This window comes from Nannospalax galili, unplaced genomic scaffold, assembly GCF_000622305.1.
Source record: "Nannospalax galili isolate Female #2095 unplaced genomic scaffold, S.galili_v1.0 scaffold497, whole genome shotgun sequence".
NCBI lineage: Eukaryota > Metazoa > Chordata > Mammalia > Rodentia > Spalacidae > Nannospalax > Nannospalax galili.
Window position 1 is genome coordinate 779,696 of NW_008339354.1, and position 16,533 is coordinate 796,228.

Below are 16,533 nucleotides of genomic sequence, written 5' to 3' on the forward strand. Positions count from 1 at the left end.
GCCTGGTCTACATAGTGAGTTCCAGGACAGATGGGGCTACAGGGAGACCCTGTCTCAAAAAGACCGAAAAAAAAAAGTTAGAAGGATAGCCATTTCTTCCAAGTCAGGGTAGCATGGTCAGCTATGGAGATTGAGCAAGCAGCCACATGGCAGACAGCAGCTGCACAGCAAGTGTGTGTGTGTGTGTGTGTGTGTGTGTGTGTGTGTGTGTGTGTTGGGGGGTTGGTTTGGGGCGGTCAGGAAAGCTTGCCTAGGCTCTGGAACGTATCTGCAAAGAGGAGGAAGAAGGCGATGAAGTGAGGCATTTCTGAGGTAGGATTCAGATAAGTGGGCAGACTCAGCAGAGCTCTAGGTGGCTCCTGATGTGGCTGCCACAGGGTGTTTCTGACCTCCAGCTTTGGGACACACTGAACCATTTTCTAGGCCTGAATCAAAGGGGACATGGCTCAGTATAAAGTTCAGCTGTGAAACTGCAGGGTGTGTGGGCATGGTGGTGCATGCCTTTCATCCTTGCACTCAGGAGGGAGGCAGAGGCAGGCAGGTCTGTATGTGATTTAGGCCAGCTTGGTCTACATAGGGAGTTTGGGGACAGCTGGGGCTACGGGGAGATCCTGTCTCAACCAAAAATCAAACAAAAAACCTGGTGGGTAGTTGGACATGGGTGGTGCACACTTGTAATTCCAACATTCAGGGAGTTGAGGCTGCAGAACCTGGAGTTCAAGGCCAGCCTATACGCATAGTGAGACTCTGTCTCACTAAATAAACTCCCTTCATACTCAACAACTGGCAAGACCATTGGTTATTCAAGTTATCTCAGCATGCAGACCAGGTCTGAATCAGTTTAAGAATTTTTTTTTCTTTAGACAGGGTCTCTCTGTGTAGCACTGGCAGGCCTGGAACCCACAGAGGTCTACCTGCCTCTGCCTCCCGAGTGCTGGGATTAAAGGTGTGTGTCATGGTGCTGGGCCAGTTTCCGAACTTTTTTAAATGGGCTCAAATGGCTGCAGTGGTGATGAAGAGAGAGCACTTGTCCTAGATCTTCCTGCATGATGTGTGACCTGGGGTTGGTGCAGCGCCACAGGCCGGCAGTGCTTTGACTGACTGTCTAGAGTCGTGTGCTCTGACAGGTCCTAGGGTAGGTGCTGCGGCCCAAGAGCTGTTGTAGCAGATCTTACTGGGTGTTTTTCTCCCCGAACAGGTCTTTTTACTCAGAAGCTGACTTATGAAAACGGACTATTGAAAATGAACTACACTGGGGGAGACACTTGCCACCAGGTGTATCAGCGCTCTACCGCCATCTTCTTCTACTGCGACCGGAGCACGCAGAAGGTGAGCCAGCAGGGAGTCTCCTGCCCTCCCCCTGGGCTGCTGTTCTTTCATTCTGAGTCTCTTCTCTATTTTTATTTTATGTGTACCAGTGTATTGCCTGCATGTATGTGAGTGCACCCGTGTCATGGAATGCTGCAGAAGTCAGAAGAAGGCTTCGTATTCCCCTGGAACTGGGGTTAGACCGTTCATAGCTGCCATGTGGGTGCTGGGACTCGAACCCGGGGCCTCTGCAAGAGCATTTAGTGCTCTTAACCACTGAGCCATCTCTCCAGCCCCGACACCTGGCTTTTAAAAAAGAAGTGTGAAAGCCTCGCTGTGTACAGGCCGCCCTTTGCTCTTTTCATCCCTAGAACTCAGGTGTGTGCTCCTGTGTTGATATGTGTTCTCCCTAACCTTTGTAGCCAGTGTTTCTGAGGGAGACTTCGGATTGCTCCTACTTGTTTGAGTGGCGAACACAGTATGCCTGCCCACCTTTCAACGTGACTGAGTGCTCCTTCCAGTAAGTTCAAGTGTGTGTTGGCTTTTTGGGGTCAGTCTTAACTTGGTAAGATTTTGCTTCAGTAGCTAATGTCTGGATTAGTCAGTTCATCTGTTTTTTTTTTGTTGTTGTTGTTGTTGTTGTTGTTTTTAAAATATTTTATTCATTATTTTTATTTTATGTGCATTGAGTATGTATGTATGTAAGTACACCCCTATCATGCAGTGCCCCCAGAGGACAGAAGAGGCTGTCAGTCCCTCTGGAGTTACAGACAGTTGTTAACTGCCACGTGGGTGCTGGGATTCGAACTGGGGTCTTCTGCAAGAACATCCAGTGTTCTTAACCTCTGAGCCATCTCTCCAGCCTCCAGTTCATGTTCTTATGTTCACATTAAATGAGGAGCTGGGGTAGGGTAGCTCTAGATCACCACAGATGCATATGGGAAGGGTTGGAAACGGAAGCAGAACATTGAAACTTGGTTCCCAGGGGTGTGGGACTAGAGTGGGCCATCATTGCCCAGTATCTACTCTCCTGCTTTTGTTGGGAACAGCCAGAGTTGACAGTGGCCCTTTCCCAGCCGTCATAGCATCCACAAGGTGATGGACCCACTGATGCACGACAGACAAGGGAGCATGCAGTGAGTACATCCTGCTGCCCTCCCGGTCCTTTTATCTCTGTCCCTGTGACCCCGGCAGGCTACCAAGATAAGCTGGAGATATGCCCCCTTAGGGGTGGATTTCCATAGGCTTAGGAACATGTTGGGTCCTGTCCTGTTCCGCATCTTGAAAGGACATGACATGCTGGCAGTTCTGATCTGAGGAGAGCCGCCCTGAGAAGAGCTGCGGGGCTCCCACATGCTTTCCAGGAAAAGCCGTTGTTTTCTGTTTCCCTTCAGCCTGCCCTGAGCGACATCTGTTTTTATGTAGGTGGAATAATTTGCTTTACAGCATATGTAAATGAAGACATTAATAACTTTTGTGTAGTAACTATAGATCATTATTTTAGTAATGCTACCTTTTCTGGCATAAATATTTTCATGTAACCAAATTGGATCTTTTCTTGTTCTGACAGCTGTGAACCTCTCTTCTGAGCTGACACCCTGGTGCTTGGAAGTGTTTCCTTACTGTCATTTGAGGCTGGCTTTAGTTTTTCTAGTCAAAGTTTGATTTTCTTTGTACATAAAGCTTTTCCTACAAATATTTCTGTAGAAATAAGTCAGAGGAAAATTTCATGATTGGTTACAATAGAGGTTCATATACATAGCAGTGTAAATTCATATAAAACAAAAGTCTGTAAAGTGACCCTCTGTAACTGAGCTTTACTCTGCTCTTCATATATCTCAGCGTCCTGGGGACTTTGATAACTCTGGGTGGTGCTTATGCGTCTTTTGTAAGCCGCCAGCACTAGCTGTTGACTCAAACATGAGAAATGTGCAGTTACCCCTTGGTGTTCGGGGTGGGGAGGTTGGTTCCAGGACCCTTTGTGGTATTCATGGTACACAAGTCCCACATCTGAAGTATGGCTGTCTCTGTGCATTGCCATCCACCCGTTCTGTACATGAAATCATCTCTGCAATTCCTAAAATACCTAATACAGTGTAATTCTGGGTAAACGGTTGTTGGGCTCTCTGGACATCACAGTGCACATCTATAACTAACTTTGAGGGAGGCTGAGGCAGGAGACTAGATCCTATGTTTTAAGCCTAGTCAGAGGTCTCCTCAAGAAAGCCTTCTTTGGGAATTGAGGAGATAGCTCAGTGGGTAAAGCATGTGGACCTGAATTTGAATCCCCGGCACTTTTTAAATGTCAAGTGGGCATGGCTGCCCACCAGTACTCCCAGTGCTTGGGAGATGCAGCTGGAGCCAAGCAAGCTGGCTAACTGGACTAGCCACATTGAGCCCCAGGTTCAGCAAGAGGCAGAGATTCTGCCTCACAGTCATGTGGAAGGCTGTTGAGGAAGATTATCACCTGTGGCTTCCACATGTGCATGCACTCAAATGTGTGAGCATACCTGCCCAAAAGAACGAAAGATGAAAAACTTTCCCTGGCTAGCCTGTCCAAAACCTCAGCTGATCCTAAACTTCATACCCCCCCATTTAGCTTTTGCTTTTTTTTTGCCATCTAATGATGAGATGTGCATAAAAAAATTGTAAGTGGTATCTTTCTTTCATTAATAACTTGTGTATGCATCACAAGAGTGGCCGTTTTTATTTGTTAGTCAGCTCTCCTAGCTGACCGAGTGCTTTCTGGATGACTGGGCACTTTTCATTTTCCTTTGAATTCAGAGAGCCCCTTAAGAAATGTCTGCCCTTAGGTGGACCTGAATCTAGTGCACTGAGGCAGCCAGCGTGTCCTGTCCGACTCGCTGATTTGCTATAACTCCCTGTGTCTGGCTGTGTAGTGAGGGGCCATCATCCAGGCAGAATGTCCACATGAACAATACCTTGTTTATTTCCTCAGCCTTTGGTGGCCTCAAGTCTAGATAGGAGGTGGCTTGGAGGGGCAGTGGCTGTGGGTACCTGTGTTCCAAGTGTCAGCCGGTGATTTCTGTCAGCCACTCAGCTCCACTTCTCCTTGGCCTGCGTGTGAACAGCCTTTTCCAGAGTTAGCTTTTTGGATAATCCTTCATTTTGTTGAAATAAGTCTTGGAGTTGCTGGAGCTCAGATATGCTGTTGTTTACTCAGCCTGGGTATAGAGAGAGGTCTTGGGAAATAAGAAAGGTCTGTCTCTCAGTCGGGGTGACTCACGAGTCCTAAGAGACAGACTGATGCTTGAGCCTTTCTGCGTAGAGTGCTAAGTGTGTCACCAGAACTGACTGACCACCACTTTCTCTTCCTTGCAGGGATGGAGTTGGCAACTCCATCGACCTCTCCCCATTGTCGAGGTACAGTGATAACTGGGAGGCTGTGACAGGGACAGGGGCCCCCGAGCACTACCTTATCAATGTGTGCAAGTCTCTGTCTCCACAGGCTGGCACTGGTGAGCCATGTTCCACTCCTGTGGGTTGTGGTGGCCCTGGATGAGCCTTCTGGGAAGGCAGAGCCGGAGTGGCCTTGTTGGGAGGGAGGCGCCAAGCGTGTTGGTGAATGATCCCCATGTAGCCCAGGCTCTTGATGCTGAGGGCTCTGTTGGAAACACAATAACCTTTCTGATCATGAGGAAGTGGGTATAAAGAGAGCAGGGTTGGACATGGAGACCCTGGGGTTGGCCCGCCTAGGGGAGCCTAGTACCATGTAGGCAGAGCTTCCCCAGCCCTCTTGGCAGTGTGGGAACCATAGCCACATTCCTGTTGGAATCCAGTTCCATCTTTGGAAATGGAGTACAGTCTCACCCACAGTGGGATGGCACACCTCAGGGTGGAGGGTGCTTTTCTAACTGCGTCCTCAGCACGATCCAAGGCCTTTGCCCACTTCCTCTTGCTGGATTGTGCCCATCACTGTATTCCTGCACTGGTGCAGGGCTGGTCCGTCCCTAAGTGCAGATGGCATAAATGTTTTGGAACTAGAAAGTCACCATAGATCTTGGCCACTTGGCTGAAGAGTGAGAATGTAACCCTAGCAGTGGTCCGAAGCTTTAAGTTGAAGCTTTGGCCTCATCATCTGTGGCGATTAGCAATGATGGGGAGGGGCTTGGGTCATGGATACCCTACCGAACAACACCTCACACTTGCCCCAGCCTATCCATGGTAATGTGTTTGAACAAACAGAAACATGACGTGACATCAGTGTCACCTGGTGGGGAAAGCCACAGGTGTCTTGGAGTGGGGATGGCGATGGGTGCCTCTGAGTAGGTTGCAGGTAAAGCTGTGCTCTGCACTGCAGTCGCCTTAGGAGACTTTGCATTGTGTCTTGTGTATCGTAGAGCCTTGCCCTCCGGAGGCGGCTGTGTGTCTGCTGGATGGCTCTAAGCCCGTGAACCTTGGCAAGGTGAGGGATGGTCCTCAATGGACAGGTGGTGTGACTGTCCTGAAGTATGTGGATGGTGATTTGTGTCCAGACAAGATTCGGAAAAGGTCGACCACCATCCGCTTCACATGCAGTGAGGGTCAAGTGGTGAGTTAATGGCTTCCAGAATGATGCAGGGCCATGAGCCAGTGACACCGACCTCCTGGTTTCCTTGGGACTCCAGTTGAAGCACTCAGTGTGCAGCACACACTGGGTGGTGACAGTCTGTAATCTGGTGAGCTCTGGCTGCTTCAGGTGCCTAGGCCAGCACTTGTAGGTACGGGCTTAGTCGGCTTTTAGCCTGGATTCCCTAAAGACCAGGTTACTTAACGCTTGACCATGTGTCCTGTTTGTTGGCAACATATAGAGAGGAGGCCAGAGGGCCAGTGTCACTTGTGTTGAGTGGTCTTCCCTGAGTTTCATCCTTGTCTGGCTGCCTGGTATGTGCATGCAGCAGGTGTGGATGGCGTGCTTGGAACTCCCTTTGCTGCTGTGCGTGATGGGGTACATAAGCACTGGGGAGCCGGGTTCAGCCCAAACAGCCTTTTTTGTTTACATGGTCCAGCTTGCTCTTGCAGGTGTACAGGTAAAGGGAGTGAGGAACAGGGATAAAGGGGAGCTCTAGAAGCCGGGCCAACAGCTGCCTCATGCACAGAGGCAAAAGCAGGGTGGTGGGAGGGAGTTCTGTACCTCAGGCCCAGAGGAGTAGCTAGACTGTAGAGTTGGGGTAGGGGACCTACACAGGACAAGGGTGCTAAGCTGTCCCAAGGCCAAGGTGACAAGAAATGCCTGAGGCCAACAATAAGCATAGGGCGGTATTAACCAGTTCTCCCAGTGGTCCTTTTGTCTTGACCATAACAGTGCTGGTTTGCTTGTTAAAACTTAGTGATTTGCTCATTGGAGTTCGTTTGCTTGGGCTCCCCAGGCCTGTGCTTAGGAACCTTCTGGCTCCTTTAGCTGCCTTGCGCACTCAGGGAGTTTTGAAGATTGCTACGTTAGGCCCTCAGGGCACTTTGGCCTTTGGCTTTTCCTGACCTGTGCTCACCCCGTAGGGACACCCAGGATTCACTGCTTTGCCCAGCAGCTTTTGTGGGCGAGGGTGGGAATCACTTCGTACATCAGCTCATCTAATGTAGGGATCTGCTTGTTGTAGAACTCCAGGCCTCTGTTTGTCAGTGCCGTGCAAGACTGTGAATACACCTTCTCCTGGCCCACATCCGCTGCCTGTCCTGTGAAGAGCAGTGTGCACGATGATTGCCAGGTCACCAACCCCAGCACAGGTGAGGGCATGCGCAGCCCTGTACAGGGAGCTTCTAGGGGACCTGTGAGTAGTGTTTGGGTATGCTGGCCCTTTTCTCTGGAGTGGTGTTTGGGTATGCTGGCCCTTTTCTCTGGAGCCTTGTGTGCTCGTGCTGTGAAGGAGGAGCTGCCCCTCGCCCCTCCTCCTCTGGAAGCTGGTCTCCAACTTGTGGGTGTGGTGTGCTTCTTCACTGATACTCTGAACCACCAGCTCTGGGCTCGGCAGAGCTGCCCCCCCTTTCAAAGCCAACTTGACACCAGAAGTCTTGCTCTCCTCCCTGTGGGCCTGGTGCCCGGAAGAGTGTGGGTGGCAGCTCTTGGCACTTGGAGAGATGCCATTGGGCCCGCAGGAATCCAGTGCTTCTGTGGCACAGAGAAGCCCTCATGAATTTGGGGACTCATCGGTCACCTGATAGACACTACTTGGTTGGAATGTTTTAGGTTGCTGTTGGTTAGTGAGGGTGTGAGTGGTAACAGGAGTCAAGTCCTGGTGTTGGTATAATCAAAGTGAGCTGGCTACTGACGCTCCTTCTGAGTCACGTGTGAGCCATCGTGTCCTTCCTCCCATCTACCTTGCAGGCCACCTGTTCGACTTGAGTTCCTTAAGTGGCAAAACTGGTGTCACAGCTGCTTACAGTGAGAAGGGCCTGGTCTACATGAGCGTCTGTGGGGAGAACGAGAACTGCGGCCCTGGTGTGGGTGAGTGCCGCAGCCTCCCCTGTCTTGTTTGTCAGCCATCCCTATAGCTGCCTCAGTCTGCTCTCCACCTGCCAAAAGCAGACATGAAGGGACCAAGACCCACACTGTTGCCTCTTGCTGCTGTCAGGAGATACGGGGCTGTGGGATGAGTACAGATGGGACTGGGATGTGCAGTGACACAAGTTCTAACTGTGGATCTGCAGAAAGTTCTTAGGAAGTTGCCATTGACCCCCAACAGTGCTTTCCTCCTCCCCCCATGTCGTATAGGGGCCTGCTTTGGCCAGACCAGGATCAGTGTGGGCAAGGCCAGCAAGAGGCTGAGCTATGTGGATCAGGTCTTGCAGCTGGTATATGAGAATGGATCCCCGTGTCCCTCCAAATCCGGCCTGAGGTACAAGAGTGTCATCAGCTTCGTGTGCCGGCCCGAGGCCGGGCCCACCAACAGACCCATGCTCATCTCCCTGGACAAGCAGACGTGCACACTCTTCTTCTCCTGGCACACTCCCCTGGCCTGTGAGCAAGCGGTGAGTGGAGGTTGGAGAGGGCCTGCACTGGCTTTTGTAGTTCACTGGTCCTCAGCAGTTCACTGCCAACTGGTCCAGAGCTAGGTGGCAAAGTTTGAGACTTTCATTAATCTTAGGCATTTAAAAAACTTTCTTCTCTTGTTGGGTAGACAGAAGACAGAGGTTCAGACAGAGTCTCACACTGTGTCTGAGGCTGACCCTAGAATTCACTGTGTAGCCAAGACTGGTCTGGAACTATGTAGCCCAGGATATCCTTGAACTCAGAGCAGTCCTCCTGCCTTACCCTCTTGAGTACTAGGACTATAGACATGCTCCACCATGCCACGAAGCTTTAGCTTTTGAGTTCTTGTGAATGATACCTGCAATGGTCATCGGAGAGCATTTTTCGCAGACTCCTATCTGGTCTTTACTATTTAACAGACGGAATGCACCGTGAGGAACGGAAGCTCTGTCATTGACTTGTCCCCCCTCGTTCACCGCACCGGTGGTTACGAAGCATATGATGAAAGTGAGGATGGTCCCTCCGATACCAACCCTGATTTCTACATCAATATCTGTCAGCCTCTGAATCCCATGCATGGAGTGCCCTGCCCTGCTGGTGCCGCAGTGTGCAAAGTTCCTGTCAATGGGCCGCCTATAGTAAGTGTGCAAGGTGGGGTGGAGGATCTTCACACGACTCCAATGGTAGCCTGCACACAGTGCTTCGTGCTTCCAGAGGAGTTGCTCAAGTAGAATGAGTGGAGTGTGTGCTGTTCCTCTGTGGGCCTCACACAAATAAAGGAAGGCTGATGGGCTAATGTGTGGAGCTACCGGCCAGTGGTGCTGATCAGGAAAATGGGGACCGTTTCTTCAGATATGCTTTTCTTTATTTTCATTTTAAAGATTTACTTTTTATTTATTTTTATTTTATGTGTATGCATGTATTGCCTGTATGTATGTAAGCGCACCCATGTTGTTCAGTGCCGTGGGAAGTCAGAAGAGGGCATTGGATGCCCTGGAACTGGAGTTAAGAGACGGTGGTTAGCCAACACGTGGGTGCTGGGAACTGAACCTGGGTCCTGTGCAGGGCCAGCCTGTGCTATGCTCTTAACTGCTGTACTGTCTTTTCAGCCCTCCTGGCCCCTCTCCAGATAACTTTTTCAAAACAAAACAAAAACAACTTGGTATATGCCTATCTGCTGTGTGAGTGTGTATCGTGTGTGGGTGCTTTTGGAGGCCAGAGCAGCGGATCAGCTCCCTTGGAGCTAGAGTTACAGGCAGGTGTGAGCCGCCTGATGTCAGTGCTAGGTCCAAACTTAGGTCCTTCGGAAGAAGAGTTAAGTGCTCTTAGCTGCTGGGCTATCCTGTGCCACCCCCAATACTCTTTTTTGGTCGTCGTCATATTAGGAGCCTTAGGGTTGATCCCGATTGAGAGGTGTTTACACAAAGTGGCAAGAAAGACCATTGCATGGTTTGTGTTTTTGCTTGAAATGCTGGTGTAATAAAACACTTAAGGGATGCAGGCACTTTCCTTGGCAAGAGTTAGAATCAAGGGCAAGAGTGCTTATGCCGATAGTTACTCTGCTTCGAAAGCATTGGTTTTATACCAGCGATTTTTAGTGTGGATTCAAATCTTTAAAAATGTTTCGAGTTACGGGCTGGAGAGATGGCTCAGCGGTAAAGAATACTGGCTGTTCTTGCAGAAGACCCGGGTTCGAATCCCAGCACCCACATGGCAGCTAACAACTGTCCGTAACTCCAGTCCCAGGGGATCTAACACACATGTGCACATACTTGTGTACATATGTAGGCATATATGCATGCCCACACACATATAGGCTTATTTCCTGACTTACCTTCTCCTTTATTTGGTTATTCTCTCAATGATCTTGGTTGAAGAGCCAGTGTGTGTCAGTGGCTATGCTACGCAATACAGTTTAGTTAACAAGACTTGTCTCCAGAGAACGCATGCAGCAGGCACTGCTGAGCTGAGTGGTTAGTCTCAGGGCAGTGTGGGGCAAGGACAAGGACACAAGTCACTATCGGGACAGGAGGCGGGCCATTGCTCAGGCTCCTGCCTTCCTCCATGAGGGGTAGCTGGGGACTGTGGCATTCTTGTTTTGAACCAAGAGAGAAATTCATTTGCTTAAATCTGAAAGTTGAACATGAGTAGAGAGCACTGGGATTTGGCTAATAGCAAATCGCAGTGCCCCATTTCTACAGCCATGCTTCTGCATGCTCTGACATCCGCAGAGCTGCGTTAGGCGCTGCCTGTTTTAAGACTGTTGACATACAATCTTTGCAGTTCTGTTCCAGCTTTTAATCCAGTAAACTTGAAACAGATAACTTCCTGAAACCCTATTTGCTTTGTTTTGTTTTGTTTTGTTTTAGGACATTGGCCGTGTCACAGGCCCCCCGATATTCAGTCCTGTAGCAAATGAAATTTACTTGAACTTTGAAAGCAGTACTCCTTGCTTAGCGGACAGGCATATGAACTACACCTCACTCATCGCCTTTCACTGCAGGAGAGGTGTCAGCATGGTGAGTGTGGCACCTGTTAAAACTGAGCACCAGGCCAGGCAGACAGAAGGTGCAATTCAGATTAAAGGGTACCCACATTCAAAAGAGCTGCCTCAGTGTGCCTCCAAACAACTCACAAACATTGAGGCCTGTGTAAGTTCACCTTGCCTTAACAGCACAGGTGCTTTCTGTCTGAAACATGGAAACTTGGAGGACCGAAACCACATTTAGATTTGATTCCTACTGTATAAAAAGGTCAAAGCTTACTCTTTAAGGGATAACATTTCTGGTTTTCTTCTGTGAAGTCAGACTTTTGGGTAAGTACTGTTTGTTATGTAGCCTTATTCTGTCCACCACATGAGGAAGTGAAGCTGTCCTGCACTCTGAATTACTGGTGTTGGGCACGGGCTGACGTGGGCCCAGGTCATTCCTCGGGCAGCCGTGCCTGGAGTGGTTGCTGTTCCTTGTGAGAATTGGCTCTTGGAGAAGATTGTGGAGTGATTGCCTTCCCCACTCACCGTTGCTTCCTTTAGTAGAATTCTTTCCCCACGTCACTCAGGAAAGATTGTCATCAGCAAATACAAGTGGAGTTCCTGACCAGCTGCCTGTTCTCTTTGTTGTTGACTGTTGGAGGGAGACGCACAGTGATTCAAAAATCAGCAGCCTGTGGAACATTGGCTGCATTACATCTTGCCCTCATAAGTGTCCCTGGTGCCCAGATACAGCAGAGTGCAGACCTGCTTGCTGTCCTCCTTGGTAGCATCGGGGTGTTGCTCTTTCAGACTTCTCTCTTGTGACTTTTTACCCTCCCCTTCCCTTCTCCCCAGTTTCTTTGTGGGCACCAGACCTGCCCTGGGCAGTCAGGTGCTTGTCGGCTATGGGGACACCGTTGGCTCCTGCCTAGTGATTTCCTCCAGGAACAGTGCTGTGGGTTAGAATCACTGTGAATTTGCACGGCTCTGGCTACAGCCCTGGTCTCCTGGGTGCAGTTGTGTCAGGGTGCATGTCCCCACCACTTGGCAGGCAGTGTGTGTGAGTATTGTTCTGACACCCTGTGGTTTTTAAGACTGGCACTCCTTTGGCTACAGGGAACCCCTAAGCTGGTAAGGACCAGTGATTGTGACTTCGTGTTCGAGTGGGAGACACCGATTGTCTGTCCTGATGAAGTGAAGACCCAGGGCTGTGCCGTGATGGATGAGCAGCTGCTCTACAGCTTCAACTTAACCAGCCTTTCCAAGAGCACTTTCAAGGCAAGGCTGCCTTCCGTAGACTTACCACCTTCACACCGAGGGGCCGGGCTCTGACTTAGGGCTGTCAGAATTAGATGACCCAGTGAGGCAAGCAGGGAAATGGTGTGTCACAGAGGACAGGCAAGGTGGTTTGCACTTAGGCATTGCACCATGTACCCCAGGGCCAGAAGATTAGCATGGTTGCAGAAAACCACAGACACTTGCTTCTGGAAACAGCCTAGACACAAAGGTAAAGAGACAGAAGCCTGCCACCCAGAGACAGCGAATGCCTTGGTGTTATGCAGACCTCTCGGCTTGTGTATGTGTACCTGTGGGCTAGGGACTGTCAGTGAGGGTGTAGTCACTGGCAGCCAGGTCTCCAGACTTGTTAAGTACTGCCAGTCGTTACAGTGGTACAGAGGCACATTACAAGGCACCCTAGTACCTGCCTGTGCACAGCAGCTGGTGAGTTGTGAGTTCTGAGTGGTTCTCAGGGGCTGGCACCTGAGGTCCTAGGATAGAGCCCTCTGCAGGGGCACAGAGGCCTCCAGCAGGTGTGAGCCTGGGAAGGGCAGAGCGGGTGAGGAAAAGCAAGGCTCACATAGCATTTGCTCAGCTGGGTGACTGGGTCCTCAGATGGCCCAGTTTCCCAGCTGAAGAAATACTAGCTTTAGGGAGGTAGGAGGAGCCTGAGAACTTAGTGGGCAGGATGGAGCTGGAGAGGACAGTTGGGCAGCCGCTGCTGGCTGTCACTGAGAATGGTAAGGGGAGGGAAACTAGCCTAGCCTGAAGGAGGTGTGACCTCTTGTAATGGCCAGAGGGAGTTGCCTAGAAAGCTGGGAGAGAGCAGGGACGCCCATGGCCTGTTACGGTGTGGGAACGTGAACTGCATTACTGGATCTCTTCTCACCTGGAACCCTAGTGCCACACATGCTGTTTGTCTGTGTAGGTTACAAGAGACTCACGCACATACAGTGTGGGAGTGTGCACCACAGCAGCTGGCTTGGACCAAGGAGGCTGCAAGGATGGTGGCGTCTGTCTGCTCTCTGGGAATAAGGGGGCATCCTTTGGGCGGCTGGCGTCCATGCAGCTGGATTACCGGCACCAGGATGAAGCGGTCATTCTGAGTTACGTGAATGGTGATCCTTGCCCTCCAGGTTGGTAAATTCTGAATTTCTCATAGACATGAGATTAGACTTAGGAAGAGTCTGAGGAATGTAGCCGAGCTCGGCGCACTGACTACCACCTGTCACATCACCCTTCCTGGCCATGGACACTTGTGCCTGGAAACACTGCATTCTGTCCGTTGATTGTTGATTTTTGGCAGGTGAATCCTGGCTGTTAGGCAGGTGGACAGCTTCTGTAGTGGCTTCTTGTTGGACGTCCTCAGGTGATGGCGCTTAGTAAAGCATAGGTGATACAGTACTGAGTCTATATGATCCACACTTTCTTCCTTCCAGAAACGGATGATGGCGAGCCCTGTGTCTTCCCCTTCATCTTCGAAGGGAACAGCTATGATGACTGTGTGTTGGAGGGACGGGCGAAGCTCTGGTGTAGCAAAACTGCAAATTACGATCGAGACCATGAGTGGGGCTTCTGCAGACCAAGTGAGTGGAAGCTCTTGTGGCCTGCGGTGGCAGGTGCTGATCCTCTGGAGGCTTTGCTTGTGTGGAGACGTCTGTGGATACCTAGGTTAACTAAGACTGTTCTGTTTTAAGTTGGTTTTTGTTGTTGTTTTGTTCTGCTGTTTGCTTGTTTAGGACTATTTTCTACAAAGAAACATTTACTTGCTCTATGGGATCACTGGGCCGCTTATACACATAAGCCTCTGCACAGTGTGTGTACTCTTGGTCCCCAGCTAGGCCCCTCACTGAGGGACTTGTGTTCACATACCAGTTTTCAACTCTTGTGCAAATTCATGCCTTAGCCAGATTGTTACCTGTCGGTAATCTGCAAGTGGCCTGTGAATGTTCAGCAGAAGTCGGGCTCGGCCGCTGACATTCTGTCAGGCAGCAGGCATGGGGTTTCATGGTGAGGTGAACTTAACATCCTGGTTCCTGTGCTTCTTAGAGATTGCTGAAGGAGGGTGACATGAATGCCTAAACATTTTTTGTGTAATTCTCCCAAGTGACCGAGGACAAAGCAGGACATGTTAAATTTAGGTGTTAGATGTCAAATTTAAAGGGGATGTATAGCTCTGTGGCTGACGTTGGCAGCCATCACCCATGGTCTGTTGGATGACACTGTTGTTTTTAGGTAGTTACAGGTAATTTGCTTTTATTTTAATTTCTCATCAGGATGTGGTCAGATGTTAAATGCTTCCCAGGAGGAATCCTGCTGATTCTGTGGGGTCTGAGGGAACTGAGTCTCTGTGGGTTGAAGATTTTCATGGCACAGTCCCCCAAGTCTTGGGCAGCATGCTGGGAAACAGCCAGGGGATGTGGGAAGAGCAGAGATGCACGCACCCCTCCTCAGGTCTCTGACCATTGCACGCTGCTGCTCCCCAGCCAACAGCCACCGGATGTCGGCTATCATATTTACCTGTGACGAAAATGAGGATGTTGGGAGGCCACAACTCTTCAGTGAAGATCGCGGGTGTGCCGTGACATTTGAGTGGAGAACAAAAGTCGTCTGCCCTCCGAAGAAGATGGAGTGCAAGTTCATTCAGAAGCACAAAACCTATGACTTGCGGCTGCTCTCCTCCCTCACAGGGTCCTGGGACTTCGTCCATGAAGGAACCTCGTGAGTGTACATACTCCTTGTGCTGTCCCCATGCCTGTCCCGTTTGCAAAGATGGAAACATCACAGACTCATGGTAGTTGGGGCTCTAACTGAGATTGTTCCCTGAGACGCAGTCATGTATATCACTCCATAGTCTCTGTCAATGACTCTAAAATCATCCTGGGCAGGAAGCCCATGGGGCCCAGAGCAGCGGTGAAGGGCTGTCTGCTGCCCGTTGCTCAGGTTTGTGGGTGGTGTGGATCTGCTCAGATTGTTGTCAGCTCTTGGGCGCTGCATCTGGGGGCTACCTGTCCTGGCTGCTCCGCATGCAGAGTGCCCACTACGGAGCCAGGATGTTAACTGAAGGACTTGTCAAAATTCGGGTTGCTGCCTGTGGCCCCTCCACAGGTGCCCTTCTCTCATGTCTGCTTTGTCAGGGACAGACAGGAGGCTGTCTCGCTCCATGTGAGCCTGCTCGTCCGGCGCCCCCTGCAGAACCGCTCCGCCCTCCATTCCTTCTGCACTGCCTGAAGTATGGGCAGTATGGCAGCGGCCGCCTTTCAAGGCGGGGGGCCACGTGGTCTCCTAGTGTCTCGGGGCAGAGACTTAACTTACCTTCTCCCCACCCCTTTGTGTCGTGTAGGTACTTCATAAATCTGTGTCAGAGAGTGTATAAAGGGCCTCTGGACTGCTCCGAAAGAGCCAGCGTTTGTAAGAAGAGCTCATCTGGTCAAGTCCAAGTCTTGGGGCTCGTTCATACACAGAAGCTGGACGTCCTAGGTAATGCTCGGGGGTCTTCATTGTCCTTTGTTCCGGTGCTGCATCAGGATTGGGGGAGTGAGGCTGTCCCTGTGTGACGGGGAGAGTGCCCCAGCTTGGGTGCAAGCTTCCAGAGGCTGTTCTCAGTGACCATTGACATCGGGCATTTCTGCCACTTCTGGGACATGAAAATAAATGCTGCTCTGTATGATCTGAGACGCAGGTCCTGCCTGTGTGTTCACATATGCTCTAGCTGCACTGCACACATTTGTTTAGGAATGCCTCAGTTGCACGGGACTTGGTAAAGATCAGCAGGGGTGCCTTGCCTTAACAAAAGTCATGATGCTTTTTAGTAGTTAGACTAGAAAGCTCGCCTTCCAGGTAGTCGTTGAGGAAAAGTATCCTCTTTTGTTAAAGGACAGTTGTATTTTCTAGCTAAGAATGACTGGAATGTATCAGGTGTTTGAAAGTGTTTTGCCCTGCTTATCAGACTAGAGTAGGAGTCACTAAGTTGACCAATTGAGGTACAGGTGACATGGATGTAGGAATGGAGAGGAATTCTGAGGGAACCATCTCGACCGTGAGCCTAAGCCCATGTTCTCTTGGCAAGAGTCACCACACAGAAGTGGCCTGAGAGGTGCCTCCTTTTGGGAATTAAGTTTCCAACACATGAGCCCTGTGGACCATGCTTACATCATGGCAATTCTTTGCTCCCTGCGGTGGACAGTCCAGTTCACAGGGAGGACAGCTGAAGCATGGAAGGAACAGGCATTGCTCAGATAGTTTTAGGGCATCTGCTACTAGAATGTGGTCAGATTCCTCTTTTTGAGAGGGTAGGGGTGGGGGCTTAAATAGTAGAAACATTCCACCAAAATTTTTCTTAAACCTGGTGTTGAAAGCAAATTTGGCTGGAACAGCTTTGATTTTTGAGGCAGGGGAAGAGCCTAGTTAGCGCCTGCCTCAGTCTAGCATCCCTATTGCGTGGCCTGTCCTACGGGGAACACATGGGAAGCTGGAACCACACCATGTTTCCACTGTGTCTCCTGCCTTG

At 50.3% G+C, this 16,533-nt stretch overlaps 1 protein-coding gene across 1 annotated transcript in view; it reads left to right on the forward strand.

The window, feature by feature from the left end:
• The window catches only part of Igf2r (insulin like growth factor 2 receptor), a 106,251-nt gene that overhangs the window by 72,861 nt on the left and 16,857 nt on the right, over nt 1-16,533 (forward strand). Inside the window, exons 28-41 of the mRNA XM_008833873.2 lie at nt 1,199-1,329; nt 1,731-1,828; nt 4,651-4,787; nt 5,670-5,860; nt 6,906-7,032; nt 7,631-7,750; nt 8,018-8,274; nt 8,695-8,913; nt 10,645-10,794; nt 11,862-12,023; nt 12,952-13,159; nt 13,463-13,609; nt 14,510-14,744; nt 15,367-15,503. Of these exons, the coding sequence (XP_008832095.1) occupies nt 1,199-1,329; nt 1,731-1,828; nt 4,651-4,787; nt 5,670-5,860; nt 6,906-7,032; nt 7,631-7,750; nt 8,018-8,274; nt 8,695-8,913; nt 10,645-10,794; nt 11,862-12,023; nt 12,952-13,159; nt 13,463-13,609; nt 14,510-14,744; nt 15,367-15,503 (2,319 nt within the window). The remainder of the gene's footprint in view (nt 1-1,198; nt 1,330-1,730; nt 1,829-4,650; nt 4,788-5,669; nt 5,861-6,905; nt 7,033-7,630; nt 7,751-8,017; nt 8,275-8,694; nt 8,914-10,644; nt 10,795-11,861; nt 12,024-12,951; nt 13,160-13,462; nt 13,610-14,509; nt 14,745-15,366; nt 15,504-16,533) is intronic.